This window comes from Rattus norvegicus, chromosome 3, assembly GCF_021556685.1.
Source record: "Rattus norvegicus strain SHRSP/BbbUtx chromosome 3, alternate assembly SHRSP_T2T, whole genome shotgun sequence".
In the NCBI taxonomy this organism is placed as follows: domain Eukaryota; kingdom Metazoa; phylum Chordata; class Mammalia; order Rodentia; family Muridae; genus Rattus; species Rattus norvegicus.
The window spans coordinates 131,719,689-131,736,995 of NC_141536.1; the positions used below are offsets into that span (position 1 = coordinate 131,719,689).

At 45.1% G+C, this 17,307-nt stretch overlaps 1 protein-coding gene across 3 annotated transcripts in view; it reads left to right on the forward strand.

Annotated features, from left to right (window-relative positions):
* The window catches only part of Sec23b (SEC23 B, COPII component), a 41,608-nt gene extending 25,652 nt beyond the window's left edge, over window positions 1–15,956 (forward strand). For 2 of the 3 annotated variants that reach the window (XR_015683203.1, XM_087653357.1), the window contains exons 15-20: window positions 1,321–1,398; window positions 8,896–9,057; window positions 10,847–10,933; window positions 11,342–11,497; window positions 11,972–12,037; window positions 15,489–15,950. Coding sequence is in view for 2 of the 3 variants with exons in the window: in XM_087653357.1 (XP_087509483.1) it covers window positions 1,321–1,398; window positions 8,896–9,057; window positions 10,847–10,933; window positions 11,342–11,497; window positions 11,972–12,037; window positions 15,489–15,578 (639 nt within the window). In the remaining variant the exon portion in view is untranslated. 3 annotated transcript variants of the gene reach the window in all.
* Window positions 15,957–17,307: the final 1,351 nt, after the last annotated feature.

The window sequence follows — 17,307 nt, forward strand, 5'->3', positions numbered from 1 at the left end:
AGTCCCAAGGGCTGGCAAAGGCTTCATGTGGGAAGTCAGTCCTGAATCAGATCCTCTTATAAATGGCACGATAGGAGAGAAGGCAGAGTCTGGCCAGTAGGGCCCAGCATGAGGCAGCTCGTGGAGGCGGCAGCAGCCGTGCCCTTCAGCTCTGATGAGAGGAAGGTCCCGTCACAGGAGAGCAGGCTGGGAGCTGGGAGCAGAGGCAGTGAGGATAACCTTGATTATTTCTCCCTTAACTTTAAGAAGAGACTTACATGTGATTGTTTTTCTTAAAATTTTTTCTTTTAGATTTATATGTATGAATAATTTCCTTGCATATATAATATATATGTACCACATGTATGTCTTGTGCCTGTGGACATCAGAAGAAGGGTTGGATCTCATGAAACTGGACCTAATGAATGATTGTTAGCCACCTTTTGCATACTAGGAACTGAGCTCTGGTCCTCTGCAAGAGCAATGGGTGCTCCTAACTCCTGCACCATTTCTTGAGCCCCTTGCATGTAATTCTCAAGAGGGAATAAGATAGGCATGGTGCTGTCTTACCAGTAACATCACCATGTGAGGAGAATTACGGGGAAAGATTTCTGGCATGATGGCAGTAGCTGAGACAGGGCAGTGCAGTGGGAGTGGAGCGACCATTTGGAAGGAAAGAAGGAGCTGAAAGAACTGCTGAACTGGGGTTGGGGATTTAGCTCAGTGGTAGAACGCTTGCTTAGCAAGCTCAAGGCCCTGGGTTTGGTCCTCAGCTCTGGAAAAAAAAAAAAAAAAAAAAAAAAAAAAGAACTGCTGAAACCTTAGAAAACAGGTCTATAAAATCAGAAGGTCCTGTGGGAGAGATGCCTCAGTAGCTATGAGTGACTATTGGTCTTCAGGGGACCTGAGTGCCAATGGATCCAGGTGGTGGGCATATCCAGAGAAGCCCCTCCTGATTCAAATTCTAGGGATAAACCCAGGGCCTTCACATGCAAAATATGTGTTTTAACAAGACCTGCTCATTCTCTACCCTTCGTGCCTGAGAGCCAGGTTAGAGTTCATGAGCTGTAGCTCACTACATAGCTTTTGTCTGGGACTTTTCTTTTAGTTTATTTATTTGCATCTGTATTTTGCCTGCAAGTATGTCTGTGTGATAGTGTTGGATCTGCTGGAACTGGAGTTAGACAGTTGTGGGCTGCCATGTGGGTGCTGGGAATTGAACCCAGGTTTGCTGGAAGAGCAGCCAGTACTCTTAACCGCTGAGCATCTCTCCAGCCCCATGTGGGACTTTTCTAGGTGGCACTAACTCAGACTCTGTCTTTCCCTATTTCCTTTCAACAGTGTCAGAAGTTTGGACAGTATAACAAAGAAGACCCCACGTCTTTCAGGCTGTCAGACTCCTTTTCTCTGTATCCTCAGGTAAGAAATAGGTTTTTAAAGAGAATTACAGAAGAATGATCATCAGAACTTAACTTTTCATGTTTGGGAGAACAGGAAGACTAATGGTTTGAGATCCCATCTCTTCTGAGCCTCTGTTGAAGTCAAGCAAGGGTATAGCACTTGGATAGCTTTGTATGTGTGAGCAGCCAGTATCTGGGTCCCGGGACTTTCAGGTGCCTGTTGATGTGAAAGAGCTCTGGGCTGGCCAGTCAGGGTGGAGAGTCAGAACTGGCTCTGCTGCTGCTGCTGCTGCTGCTGCTGGCCAGTCAGGGTGGAGAGTCAGAACTGGCTCTGCTGCTGCTGCTGCTGCTGGCCAGTCAGGGTGGAGAGTCAGAACTGGCTCTGCTGCGGCTGCTGCTGCTGGTCTTAGGTGAGGTCTGAGACCTGTGAGTCTTTGTTACCTCATCTTTAGAAAGGAGGGTTGGTCTAGATTAGTGACTTGAAATCTCTTTAAAGCTGTGAAATCCTTTCCTTCTGTGAACTACCCTCCCTCAAAAGCCAATGTGAAAAGCAGGCAGATCTGAAGCTTCTCTGGGTATCCCCATCACCTGGATCCACTGGATTCCACCAGAGCCTCCACCCTCCAGGGTCCCTGCACTGGAGAGGTCCTGTACTCTTCAGGGACTTCCTCAAGAGAAAGAATATCTTCACATAGAAAATATGTCTGGGAGGAAAAGCACAGTTGAGGCTTTGAGGTTTGAGCCACAGTAAGGGAGTGCACTGTGTTCGGGGACAGGGATGAAGCTGTGGGGTTTGAGGATTCATCCTGAGAGACCAGAGGGCCACAGAAGAAGGAGAACAGGAACAGCATGTGTGTGTGTGTATGTGTGTGTGTGTGTGTGTGTGTGTGTGTGTGAGAGAGAGAGAGAGAGAGAGAGAGAGAGAGAGAGAGAGAGAGAGAGTGTGTGCGAGCAAGTGAGCGCTCAGGACACAGCTTGTAGGGTAGAATGAGGGTCAGGTCTGCAGAGAGGACGACAGTGATGACTGATGGCAGGGCAGGCAGACTCTGGCTAATTCTAAAATGTCTCTAGAATATAAAAATGAGCCTTGAGAAGTAAAAGCATCCTAAAGTTCCGAATACTAAATCCAGGTTTTTAATGGTAACCGTGACAGCCATTCTTACTTGCAGAATAAGCACTTGAGAGTAAACCTACCTCTGTAGTTTATAGGTCAGGAAACTGAGGCACCAAAAAGTAGGCAGCTTCCCCAAAGTCACCTCCACGGAGTAGGACTCTGACCTAGGCTCTCTGGCTCCTGACTGGTACCTTAGAATGCTCTGTACACCAAGTCATAAAAGCCTTCACAGCTGGTGCCTTCCAGAGTGTGCGCCTTCATGGGGAGCTCTTTAAAAAACAAACCTTATGGTTTGCTTATGCAAACAAAGGCGTTTGGGCTGGGGGCTGGGCAAATGGTCAGACAGAGTGGGTGCTGCTCTTTCAAGGCCTTAACGTGGGCTCCCAGAAGCTATATTTGGCAGCTTACAACCTCTTGTAGCTTTAGCTTTAAGGACCCAGCACCTAGTGTGGCCTAGTTGTGTGCCCATATGTTACATACAATCACACAGGCACACACACATAAAATAAAAATAAAACAAATCTTAAAAATTTTATCTGGGCTAGGTGTGGGTTGTGGTGTGAGCCTTTGATCCCAGCACTTGGGAGGCAGAGGCAGGCAGATGTCTGTGAGTTCGAAGCCAGCCTGGTTTATAGAGCTAGTTTTGAAAACAAAACAAAGGGGGAAACTTATCTGGAAGGGTTAGAGAGATGGCTCGGTTGTTAAGAGCATATTTGCAGAGGATCTGAGTTCAGTTCTCAGGACTATGTCCGTTCGCTCACAGTTACTAACTCCAGCTTCAGGAGGTCTGACACCTCTGAGTGGACCTGCACTCTCATGCACATGCCCCTGCTTCCCCCATTATTATCAAATCCTTAAGGGGTTGAAGTCACTTAAGAGCACTGACTGCTCTTCCAGAGGAAACAGGTTTGATTCCCCACATGGAAACTAACAGCTCTTTGTAACAGTACTTCTAGGGGATCTGACTCCCTTTTCTGGCCTCCTTGAGGACTGCATGCACATAGTACATGGACATAAATGAAGGCAAAACACCTATACATGTAAAATTAACTCACTTCCCTTCCCCCACATATACTCACAAACAATGATACAAAAAAACAACAATCATAAGACATTTTTTAAAACTGTGGTTAAAAACAACAACAACAACAAAAATGTATCATCTTGGGGCCTAAGGAGATCTCCATTAGCTAGGTAAAAGGTGGGTAGGTATGGTGGCTATTATACTCTCAGTGCTGGACTGGAGAGATGGCTCGGCAGTTAAGGGCACTGACTGCTCTTCCAGAGGACCCAGATTCGATTCCCAGCACCCACATGGCAGCTCATACCTGTCTGTAACTCCAGTTCCAGAGGATCTGACTCCCTCACACAGACAAACATGTAGGCAAAACACCAACCAATGCACATGAAATAAAAAAATAAAAATAAATAAATAAATAAAAAAGAAAACTCAGTGCTCAGGAGTCAGACAGGATGTCCAGGGTGAACTGGCTAACTAGGGTAGCCTGTTGTTGAGTTCTTGGTCCAAATGAGAGATCCACCTCAATAAGTAAAAGCAGAGAGTGACAGACACAGGACATAGTTGAGCTTTCCACATCTGTTACACACAGGTACACATACACAACTGTTTGTTACACACATATGCGTACATATACCACATGCAGGCAAAAACTTATTTAAAAAAAGGTTTAGGGACTGGAGAAATGACTCAGCAGTTAAGAACACTGGCTGCTCTTCCAGAGTCCTGGGTTCAATTCCCAGCAGCCAGTTGGTGGCTCACAACCACCTGTAATGGGATCCGATGCCCTCTTCTGCTGTATCTGAAGACAGCTACAGGGTATTCATATACATAAAATTAAGTAATACATAACTTTACAGACTGATTTAATGTGTGTGACGTGTACGTGTAGTTGTGGACGTAAGTAAGAGTGCAGCGCTTTCAGGGAGGGCAGTGGATCCCTTGGAGCTGGAATCCTGGGTAGTTGTAAGCCACCTGGGTGCTAGGAGCTGGATTCACATCCTTTGCAGCAGCAGCATCTCTAGCCTCAAATTTATCACCTTAACCCATTTGAAATATATACTTGTGTGGTATTAAATACATTCACATTCTTGTGCACCAGATCTCTATAATTTTTTATCTAACTGAGCTATAACATGACTTTTTTGGGACTGTTAGCTTCCAAATAATGACATGGAGAAATATTTATTTATGCATGTCTAGGCGCTTACAGCTAGGTTTGTTTCCAGCTAGCTCATATAACTTAACTCCTCCATCCTAACTTAAGTTGTGCCATGTGGCCTGTTAATTACTTCTCTTGCAGTCCAGACATGCTTCTTTATGTCTACCTGTTGAATCTCCTCTTCCCAAGCCTGACTCTCTCCCAGAGTTCCTATCTTACCGGAAGTCCCGCCTTCTACTTCCTGCCTTTGCTATAGCCATCAGCTTTTTATTAAACCAATCAGAAGGTGAGAGAGGGAGTGTTTACAAAGTATGATGTAGCCATATGAATAACAATACCAAAGTCCAGTCTGTACTCAACTCTCAGCTCTTTACAGCACAGAAATAAGCATTTGAATAATACAAAGAGAGTCTTTACACAGTGCACAATAATATTATCCCAACACTGAGGCAGATGTGTTGACACCCCCCCCCCCCCAACCCCAATGTGGAGAGGTTTAATGAGAGAAGAGGAGGAAAGGAGAGGAGAGGAAAGGCCGGCCATGAGCACGTGGAGGGAAGAGGGGTGTGGGGTGGGGAGAGAAGGGACAAGGACAGAGAGGGCACAAGAGCAGAGAAGACGAACAAAGAGCAAGAGGGACACACACTTTAATTCCAGCACTTGGAGGGCTCAGGCAGGAGGGTCTCAGGTTTGAGGCCAGACAGACAAGGTCATTTTGTCACAAAACAAACAAAACCCACCTTGACTGTGTATCCAGTGAAAGACACTCACTATTTCTGTCTTCTGCTGGCTCCGCTGCACCTTCTTCGCGTTTGTGAACCCACAGATTTTTTTGAGTTCAGGCTCATGTTTTAGAGATCCAGAGTAGATCGGTTCTGTGTGTCCAGCATCATGGATGTACTCACTTGACTGTGTGTGTCCAGCATCATGGATGTACTCACTTGACTGTGTGTGTCCAGCATCATGGATGTACTCACTTGACTGTGTGTGTCCAGCATCATGGATGTACCCACTTGACTGTGTGTGTCCAGCGTCATGGATGTACCCACTTGACTGTGTGTGTCCAGCGTCATGGATGTACCCACTTGACTGTGTGTGTCCAGCGTCATGGATGTACCCACTTGACTGTGTGTGTCCAGCGTCATGGATGTACTCACTTGACTGTGTGTGTCCAGCATCATGGATGTACTCACTTGACTGTGAGTGTCCAGCGTCATGGATGTACTCACTTGACTGTGTGTGTCCAGTGTCATGGATGTACCCACTTGACTGTGTATGTCCAGCGTCATGGATGTACCCACTTGCCTGTGTGTGTCCAGTGTCATGGATGTACCCACTTGACTGTGTGTGTCCAGCGTCATGAATGTACTCACTTGACTGTGTGTGTCCAGCGTCATGGATGTACTCACTTGACTGTGTGTGTCCAGCGTCATGGATGTACTCACTTGCCTGTGTGTGTCCAGTGTCATGGATGTACCCACTTGCCTGTGTGTGTTCAGCGTCATGGATGTACCCACTTGCCTGTGTGTGTCCAGCGTCATGGATGTACCCACTTGCGTGTGTGTCCAGCGTCATGGATGTACCCACTTGCGTGTGTGTCCAGCGTCATGGATGTACCCACTTACCTGTGTGTGTCCAGCGTCATGGATGTACTCACTTGACTGTGTGTGTCCAGCGTCATGGATGTACCCACTTGCCTGTGTGTGTCCAGTGTCATGGATGTACCCACTTGACTGTGTGTGTCCAGCGTCATGGATGTACCCACTTGACTGTGTGTGTCCAGCGTCATGGATGTACTCACTTGCCTGTGTGTGTCCAGCGTCATGGATGTACCCACTTGACTGTGTGTGTCCAGCGTCATGGATGTACCCACTTACCTGTGTGTGTCCAGCGTCATGGATGTACTCACTTGACTGTGTGTGTCCAGCGTCATGGATGTACCCACTTGACTGTGTGTGTCCAGCGTCATGGATGTACCCACTTGCGTGTGTGTCCAGCATCATGGATGTACTCACTTGACTGTGTGTGTCCAGCATCATGGATGTACTCACTTGACTGTGTGTGTCCCGCGTCATGGATGTACTCACTTGACTCTGTGTGTCCAGCGTCATGGATGTACTCACTTGACTGTGTGTGTCCAGCGTCATGGATGTACTCACTTGCGTGTGTGTGTCCAGCGTCATGGATGTACCCACTTGACTGTGTGTGTCCAGCGTCATGGATGTACCCACTTGACTGTGTGTGTCCCGCGTCATGGATGTACTCACTTGCGTGTGTGTCCAGCGTCATGGATGTACTCACTTGACTGTGTGTGTCCAGCGTCATGGATGTACTCACTTGCGTGTGTGTGTCCAGCGTCATGGATGTACCCACTTGACTGTGTGTGTCCAGCGTCATGGATGTACCCACTTGACTGTGTGTGTCCAGCGTCATGGATGTACTCACTTGCGTGTGTGTCCAGCGTCATGGATGTACTCACTTGCGTGTGTGTCCAGCGTCATGGATGTACCCACTTGACTGTGTGTCCAGCGTCATGGATGTACTCACTTGCGTGTGTGTGTCCCGCGTCATGGATGTACTCACTTGCGTGTGTGTCCCGCGTCATGCATGTACTCACTTGCGTGTGTGTCCTGCGTCATGGATGTACTCACTTGCGTGTGTGTCCCGCGTCATGCATGTACTCACTTGCGTGTGTGTCCTGCGTCATGGATGTACTCACTTACCTGTGTGTGTCCAGCGTCATGGATGTACTCACTTGACTGTGTGTCCAGCGTCATGGATGTACTCACTTGCGTGTGTGTCCCGCGTCATGGATGTACCCACTTACCTGTGTGTGTCCAGCGTCATGGATGTACTCACTTGACTGTGTGTCCAGCGTCATGGATGTAGTCACTTGCGTGTGTGTCCCGCGTCATGGATGTACTCACTTGCGTGTGTGTCCCGCGTCATGGATGTACCCACTTACCTGTGTGTGTCCCGCGTCATGGATGTACTCACTTGACTGTGTGTGTCCAGCGTCATGGATGTACCCACTTGACTGTGTGTGTCCAGCGTCATGGATGTACCCACTTGCGTGTGTGTCCAGCATCATGGATGTACTCACTTGACTGTGTGTGTCCAGCATCATGGATGTACTCACTTGACTGTGTGTGTCCCGCGTCATGGATGTACTCACTTGACTCTGTGTGTCCAGCGTCATGGATGTACTCACTTGACTGTGTGTGTCCAGCGTCATGGATGTACTCACTTGCGTGTGTGTGTCCAGCGTCATGGATGTACCCACTTGACTGTGTGTGTCCAGCGTCATGGATGTACCCACTTGACTGTGTGTGTCCCGCGTCATGGATGTACTCACTTGCGTGTGTGTCCAGCGTCATGGATGTACTCACTTGACTGTGTGTGTCCAGCGTCATGGATGTACTCACTTGCGTGTGTGTGTCCAGCGTCATGGATGTACCCACTTGACTGTGTGTGTCCAGCGTCATGGATGTACCCACTTGACTGTGTGTGTCCAGCGTCATGGATGTACTCACTTGCGTGTGTGTCCAGCGTCATGGATGTACTCACTTGCGTGTGTGTCCAGCGTCATGGATGTACCCACTTGACTGTGTGTCCAGCGTCATGGATGTACTCACTTGCGTGTGTGTGTCCCGCGTCATGGATGTACTCACTTGCGTGTGTGTCCCGCGTCATGCATGTACTCACTTGCGTGTGTGTCCTGCGTCATGGATGTACTCACTTGCGTGTGTGTCCCGCGTCATGCATGTACTCACTTGCGTGTGTGTCCTGCGTCATGGATGTACTCACTTACCTGTGTGTGTCCAGCGTCATGGATGTACTCACTTGACTGTGTGTCCAGCGTCATGGATGTACTCACTTGCGTGTGTGTCCCGCGTCATGGATGTACCCACTTACCTGTGTGTGTCCAGCGTCATGGATGTACTCACTTGACTGTGTGTCCAGCGTCATGGATGTAGTCACTTGCGTGTGTGTCCCGCGTCATGGATGTACTCACTTGCGTGTGTGTCCCGCGTCATGGATGTACCCACTTACCTGTGTGTGTCCCGCGTCATGGATGTACCCACTTACCTGTGTGTGTCCCGCGTCATGGATGTACTCACTTGCGTGTGTGTCCCGCGTCATGGATGTACCCACTTACCTGTGTGTGTCCAGCGTCATGGATGTACCCACTTACCTCTCTCTCTTGCTTTTGAAAATGCAGTTCATGTTCCATCTGAGGAGATCTCCGTTTCTTCAAGTGTTTAACAACAGTCCTGACGAGTCGTCCTATTATAGACACCATTTTGCCCGGCAGGATCTGACTCAGTCCCTCATCATGATCCAGCCCATTCTCTACTCTTACTCCTTCCACGGACCCCCAGAGGTGAGGCTGCTCGCACACGCTTGTCTCAGCCGTGACCTCGTCACGAGGGCTCTGTGTGTCCCTTTATCAAATATAGTCTTATGGCAGAACTGTAAACAAAATGTTGAGTTTATAGTAACTTTGTGTTGTTTCTGAGTATTTAAAAAAATAGCAAAAGTCGGCTTGGGGATTTAGCTCAGTGGGAGAGCGCTTGCCTAGGAAGCGCAAGGCCCTGGGTTCGGTCCTCAGCTCCGAAAAAAGAAAAAAAAAAAAAGAAAAAAAAAAGACTGAATCCCCAGTGAACAGTGATTGTTGGGGGGAGGACGGCAATGGGAGGAGGGTGGGGAGGGGAACACCCATAAAGAAGGGGAGGGGAGGTTGGGGATTTAGCTCAGTGGGAGAGCGCTTGCCTAGCAAGTGCAAGGCTCTGGGTTCAGTCCCCAGCTCCGAAATAAATAAATAAATAAATAAATAAATAAATAAATAAATAATTAAATAAACAATTAAATAAATAAATAAATAAATAAATAGGAGAAGTCAAAAGATAAAGCTTTTTGTGTAGGTGTGTGGAAAGTAAGAATATATTTCAAAACAAAACAAAACAAAAAACCCATAACCAAAACAAAAGAAAAAAAGAAAACCTTAAAAACCACAATGTTATGAGTTTGCATACTTTGCTCAGTAATTCCAACCCATGTGAGGCATCTGAGAGAAATATGACTATGATTACAAAATAAGTTTTATGTGAAGAAACAGAAAATGAACTATTCCACGAGAATTCGGGGTTGGTCGAGAGCTGGCCGTGAACGCATGAGGCCCAGGTTCTAACACTGGAAAAAAGGAGTCGATGACAATCCATGTACTTGGTAGAAGGAAGTAGTTAAGTATTCTAAGAATAGTCACATAATTTACATAAAGCCATAAAATGTTAAGATGTTGCATAGTTAAAAAAAACAAAACAAAGTATAAATCTTTTAGTATAGTAAAGAATGCCCTGTGACAAACACTCTGGAGAAAGTTTAACCTTAAAACCTAATGGAGCAGTGTTTGAGCAGACGTGAACCCATCCTGTGCAAGAGTGGAGATCAGTAGCAGAGGAGGAGGTGAAGAGACGCTGGAGCAGTTGTCACAGCGAGGTCCCTCTGGCTCTAGCAGGCTCCACTTAGAGCTGTGATGGGCAAGTGGACCACAGAAAACGCCTTAAAAACTTATTGACTGCAATGCTGTCCAACTTGCAAATAAAGCCAATAAAGGTTTTAAACTAAAAAGGGGTAACAAGAAAATAAACTCTAAGCTGCATATACTAGAACTATAAAAATAAAGGATATAGAAGTGAACCAAAAGATGAGTATTACTTGTTTTCAGCTACAGATTTTCTGAAACGAGTACAAGTTGCTTTTTATTATTGAAATAAAAATCATAATATATTTTGTGGTAAACTTTAAAATCTTACATTAAATTCTGTGTTTCCAGTAGGCATCCCTGTTCATTTTAGCTGTAGCTGCATGGGACTTGAGAGATCAGCTGGTTAAGAGTAGTTCTTGCACCAAACAGAGAAAGCTCAGGATGATGTTCTGGCTTTGGATCACAAGATGGCATCAGTTTCTATCCCTGGTTGATGGAGTGCCAGGAGCTTGTTTTTTCTACAAAACTGAGATTTAGAGCTACCAGTTACTAGTTTGGGGAGTGTGAAGAGGGGAAGCCTTGTGCTGGAACCATTTGCAAATGGCTGTTTTGTGGGCTTGTGCATTTGGGGTTGGAGGGCCGTCTGTGTAGAGGGAAGACCAATGCTGTCTGTCTTTTTCCATAGCCTGTACTCCTGGACAGCAGTAGCATTCTAGCTGACAGAATTCTGCTGATGGATACTTTCTTCCAAATTGTCATTTACCTTGGTGAGGTAAGATGAGGTCATCAGTTTCTTTTTTTCCCCTGCTCTTTACTTCAGTTTATTGTGTGTATATGTTTGTGAATCTGTGGTACAGCTTGGTGAGTCATTTCTGTCTTTCCACCATCTTGGTCCTGGGGCAGATACCTTCCAATGTGAATGTGGTGGTCAGAGGACACCTTGTATCAGGCTGCTTTCTTCACCCACCACCTGGTCTAGGGGTCAAATTTCAGTCATCAGGCTTGGTGCCTAGAGGCCAGCCTTAGGTGATCCTAGAATTTGTCAGGCGAACAGTTCATACCAGCTGTCATGGACTTCTTGCCCTTCTTTGGATTGTGCTAGTGGAAAACTGTCTCAGGTGTCAGTGGGTTCTGTTAGCAGGGCCTTACCAGCAGTTCTGGTTGGTTTGTTTTGGTGTAGACCATAGCCCAGTGGCGGAAAGCTGGCTACCAGGACATGCCTGAGTATGAGAACTTCAAGCACCTTCTGCAGGCACCGCTGGATGATGCCCAAGAAATTCTGCAAGCACGCTTCCCAATGCCACGATATATCAACACAGAGCACGGTGGCAGTCAGGTGGGTGAGCCCTGTTCTAGCGCTAATGGATTTTCTTGTTGTTGTTCATGACTTATTTTATAGCTATTAATGTAAGTAGGCTGGTTACAATTTTATGTGGTGGGTAAATTTCCATATAGGTGGTCTTTCAGCTATGAGTTTTGTTTTGTTTTAGCTGTTTATTGCACTTCCAGGCTGGCCTGAGGCTCCCTAGGTATAAAGAAGGTTGGCCGCAAACTCATGATCCTCATGTCTCTGCTTCTGACATGTACCTTGCCATGCCTAGTAGTGACTTGTTAAATGAATGTGCTGATACAAAAGTATAAGATTCTCAATATTTCTGGATCATTTGTAGGTGAGGAGCCTGGGCTTAAGATAAAAGTAATAGATTTCTTAAAAAAAAAAAACCCTCTAATTTAAATAAGAAAATGTTGTAAAATCTTTACTTTTTTGTACACTAATATTGCCTTTAATTTTTAAAATATCTTTTTAAAGGCTCGATTCCTGTTGTCTAAAGTTAATCCTTCTCAGACACACAATAACCTGTATGCTTGGGGACAGGTAAGAATCATCAGGTATTTGGGGAGAAAGCCCATCTATTTTTATTTAAAACCTATTTGAGCCCATGAATTGGGCCTGTTGTGGTTGAGAGACAGAATGAGTTGGAACTTTGTAGGGTAACATATTGCATTGTGAGTGGGGTACTACCTGTGTGGGCCTTCTATACAGTTTACTGTGCTAGGGGTAGAGCGCACCAGCGCGGCCTCTGTGCTGCTCTCCTCGTACACAGGGAACATGGCCTCAACTTCTATCTCTTGTCTATATGCCGTCTCCTGCTCCTTGTTAATCTATCTTGTGTTCACTGTCAGCCTGACTCCATTCCTTAATATTCCCCAAGTTTCTTTCTCTCTCAATGATCCTTAAAATGTTTTTAAATTAAACTTGGCTTTGAGATAACCGTAGATTTATCTGCAGGTATAAGAAATAATACAAAAGTTGAACATGACTGGCACATGCCTTTAATCCTGGCACTCTGCATGCAGAGTCCAGTGGATTGCTGAGTCTGGGCTAGCCAAGGCTACAAACTGAGACTCTGTCTCAAAAAAAAAAAAAATTGTAATTCTATAAAGAGATCTCCTAAAAATATTTTTTAAGATAATAGCTACATTCTGAAAAATAATTCAATATCATGGTCAGGATATTGTCCGTGATATAGGCATTTCTGTCACTATGTTGATCTCTCTCTCATATTGCCTTTCATAACCACTGTTACCTGCCATATCTTAACATTTGCCACTCAGTAATCTGCTCAGTGTTCCTATGATTAAAATCATGTATGTGCCATCTTGCTGGAATTACTCCTGAGAAATTGACTAGAATTTTCCAGTAAAACTGTCAGAGCACAGAGATGTCTTTTAGATTCCTAATTCATTTTCTGTAATAGTGACAGGGGCCTTCAAAATTATCTTTATTGAGTAATTTGGCAGTTGTGTGCTTTGGGGAATCATTTTTGTTAGGCTGTCAAACACACACACACACACACACACACACACACACACAGACACACACACACACACAGACACACACACACAGACACACACAGCCACACACACACAGAGACACACACACACAGACACACACACACACACAGACACACACACACACACAGACACACACACACACACACAGACACACACACACACACACACAGACACACACAGACACACACAGACACACACACACACACAGACACACACAGCCACACACACACAGAGACACACACACAGAGACACACACACACAGACACACACACACACAGACACACACACACACACAGACACACACACACAGACACACACACACACGCACGCACACACACACACAGACACACACACACAGACACACACACACACACAGACACACACACACAGACACACACACACAGACACACACACACAGACACACAGACACACACAGACACACACAGACACACACAGACACACAGACACACGCACACACGCACACACACACGCACACACACACAGACACACACACACAGACACACACACACACACAGACACACACACACAGACACACAGACACACACAGACACACACAGACACACACAGACACACAGACACACGCACACACGCACACACACACGCACACACACACAGACACACAGACACACACACACACACACACACACACACACACACACACACACACACCCCATTCTCTAGTTGTCCAAAGACTCTGTGGTCGCATTCCAGTTTCGTTCCTTATATTAGTCGATTTCATCTCCTTCCCCTGGCCTGCTAGAGTTTGGAAGTTTACTTTTCTTCAAAGGTACCAGTGCTTCATTTCCCTGACTTTCTCTATCATCTCTGTTTTCAGCCTTGGGACCTCTGTTCTGCTGCTGTCTTCTGTTTCCTTTAGAGTTCTTTTCCTCTGGTGATAGAGCATAAATGGTTGGTGTGTGGGCCTGGAGAGAGGGCTCAGAGGTGAAGAGCATTCCCTGGCTGCTCTTCAGGAGAGCCCAGTTGGTCCTCAGCACCCATATGGTGGCTTACAACCATCCTTAACTCCAGTCCTATGGGATCCAGTGCCCTCTTCTGGTCTCCAAAGGCACTGCATGCACAAGACAGACATGCATGCAGGTAAAACACCTATACTCGTAAAATAAACAAATAAGTAGGTGACTAGTGAATACATAAGCAGGTGGTTGTCAGTGTGACGCTTTACTGGTTTCTGCTGCTCCCTGTCAGCTGCTGCTGTGTCTCGTCAGTTTTGGTGTGTGTTGCTTGGTTTCCAACTATGCAGAGTTTTCCTTGTTTCTTGTTACTGATTTCTGTGTAGATTCTATTTTGGTTGGAAACATACTTTGTATGACTTCAGTTCTATTAAATTTGCTTGAAGTTTGTTTTATGATCTGGGGACAGGATCCGTTTTGCTTTATGTTCCAGAGTCACTTGAAAAGAATATGTAGAGCAGCTATGTGGCATGCTCTGCCAATGTTAATTCAGTCTGGTCACAGTTGGTGGCATCGCTGCATTCCTATGTATCCTTGCCAGCTATTTGTCATTCTACTGGTGTGGAAATGGGTTTTCTAGCCCCAGCTCTTGGTTATCTCTTCCTCTGTTCCTTCATTAGTTACTTCCTCACATGCCTCGCAGCCCTGTTTGGTGCGTGCATATTTAGAATTATGTTTTCTTAGCCCTCCTGTGTCTCTAATAATTTTCTCTGCAGTAACATCTACCTTATCTGACATTAATAAAGCCACTGCTTTTTAGAAAAATGTTCTGATTCTTCTGTTCTGTGACTATGGCTCTGTAATTGATTTGGACCTTTGGGATTGTCATACCTCTATCACTATACTCTTATACTCATGACTACTGAATTTTAGGAAAGAAAGAGATAAATTACCCATAGCACTATTTCTAGCTACCTTCTAGGCGATACAAACTAAATACCTTTAGGTGTGTTCATATGTTAGTTCTTTTCAAATTTGATATCTTGCTACAGACTTTGATTTCTATCCAGTCTTTTCCCCTGGAACATTAATTCATAAATGTGCTCTGATGTATAAATAGCATCTAGTGTTAGTGTCATTCATTCACTTGCTTGTGATACCTTTCTGTTAGCACACTTCAGAGATAGGTGTGGTGCTGACCTTGGCGTGCTCCATGTGGGGCTGGTGTACAAGTCTTGGAGGGTTCACGACTGGAGAGGAGCTCCAGATAATTTCAGACAGGTCTCTAGGACTCTGAGAAGGGATGAAATAGAGAGCTATATACTCAGCCCTCTCAGCAGTGGCAGGAATGCCCAGTCTCAGGAAAGGGTTTAGAGGAAAGCAAACTTCTGATGGATAGCATTAGCTAGGCGGAACACAGGGCGGTGAGGGACAAAGGTAATACCTTTGAATGTTTTAGGGCAGAAGGCCCTGAGCAGCTTGGGAATCAAATGTGGCTGTTGAGTTCCTTGTCAGTAAGCCTTTCTGGTTTTATTTCAGGAAACTGGAGCGCCCATCCTGACAGACGATGTCAGCCTGCAGGTGTTCATGGATCATTTGAAGAAGCTGGCTGTGTCCAGTGCCTCTTAAGCTAGTAGCACAGCCTAGAAGTGGAAGAAAATGCTGTCAGATTGTGCTCACATTGTTGATAGTGTCCTAGCATCATTCACCTTTCTGGGAGATTCTAATAAATAACCCAAGGCTTTTTTTATATGTATGTCTTCAGGTTATAGTATGTCTTCAGGTTATAATTTATTTGTAGTCCTCTCTACCTGTTTTCCTATACATGAAATTATATGTCATAAATGTTCTGCTAATTGTAGATGTTACTTACTTTTTGTACCTTAATGTTTTAGAGTCTATAAAATCAGAGTTTATGTATTTTTGACTACTTGTTTAAGTGACAGTCTTAATGATCATAAAGGAAATAAATCTGGATGAGGATGGCTTTGGCCAAAATAACACTAATGCAAATTTTATTTCGGAGCGTGTGTGTATGTGTGTGTGTATGTGTGTGTGTGTGTGTGTGTGTGTGAGAGAGAGAGAGAGAGAGAGAAAGAGAGAGAGAGAGAGAGAGAGAGAGAGAGCGCATGCACATATTCATGCTCATGGAGGTCATGCTGAAGGTGGTTTTCTCCTTCTATTTTGTGGGTCCCAGGAATAAAACTCAGGCATCAAATCTTGGCATGTGTCTACCTACTGAGCAGTCTCACCAGCCCCAAGCTGAGCCTGAAAGAGAATTATGAGTTGGATGTTGGATGCCTGACTGATGACAGTTGTCCACTTTTTGAGTTTATATTTGTTCTTCTGTAGAAGCATTTACTGTGCAACAGTTAACATTTCAGATGTCAAGAATTTATATATTTCATTTTCTAGAAGATTTTTATATAATTTATAATTGAGACACATCTTATAGAGGAGTACATAAAACTAAAAGTAGATTGGAACTAAAATTTCCTCATTGGACCTATCTATCTGTTACAAATGAACAGAGGAAAGCCAGGTATTCTAATAGTAAAATGAGGTGAGAGCACCTCCAAGAGACTAGCACAGAGGACATGGGCATACAGTCCCACTTCTGGGTTTCAGAGGGGTACAGAGTTGAATGCTTGCTAAGTGGGTACCCCTGAGTCCAGTGTACCTCATGAAGACTCTGAGCTCTGTTTGAAGTCAAGCACACCTCTCACTTACCTCAGACGGGTGAGGTTTGAAGTCAAGCACACCTCTCACTTACCTCAGAGGTGGCGAGCAGAATAACAGATGAGGAAGGGTCAATATTTTTGGGGTGTTAGTTTTGCAATCACTGCCTTAATTAGGGAACAGGAAGAGAAAGTTTGTTTCTTGTGTGTGGCAGTCATTAGTTCAATACTGTACGTTTTAAGCAGCTTGGGTGATGCACAGTAGAAGTGCTGAGTAGACTGGCAGTCTGGATTTGTATACAGCAGAGACTCCAGAGAGACCAAAAGGTTGTTATAGGTAACACGAACAGTTGAGAGTGGGAAGAAAGGCAATTGTGAAATAATACAATTATTCTGCTCCTTAGAGCTTCGTTGAGATGGATTTTACATACAATATCTTCACCCAGTTAAGGGTACAATTCAATCAGTTTGCTAGATGAAACCTATGTGTTGGCTGTAGGTGTTGGTCATAGGCTACTGACCAGCTTTTCCCTCTTATCTCCATTTACTTTTAGGGTTTTTGTCTTGTTTGCTTTTCATTTACTCTAAACCATCTGAGATTCATAAATATTGCCAAGTGGTATACTACTCTTTAATCTAACTTCTACTCAGAGATTTGAGTGGTTTCTCCTTTTGTTACT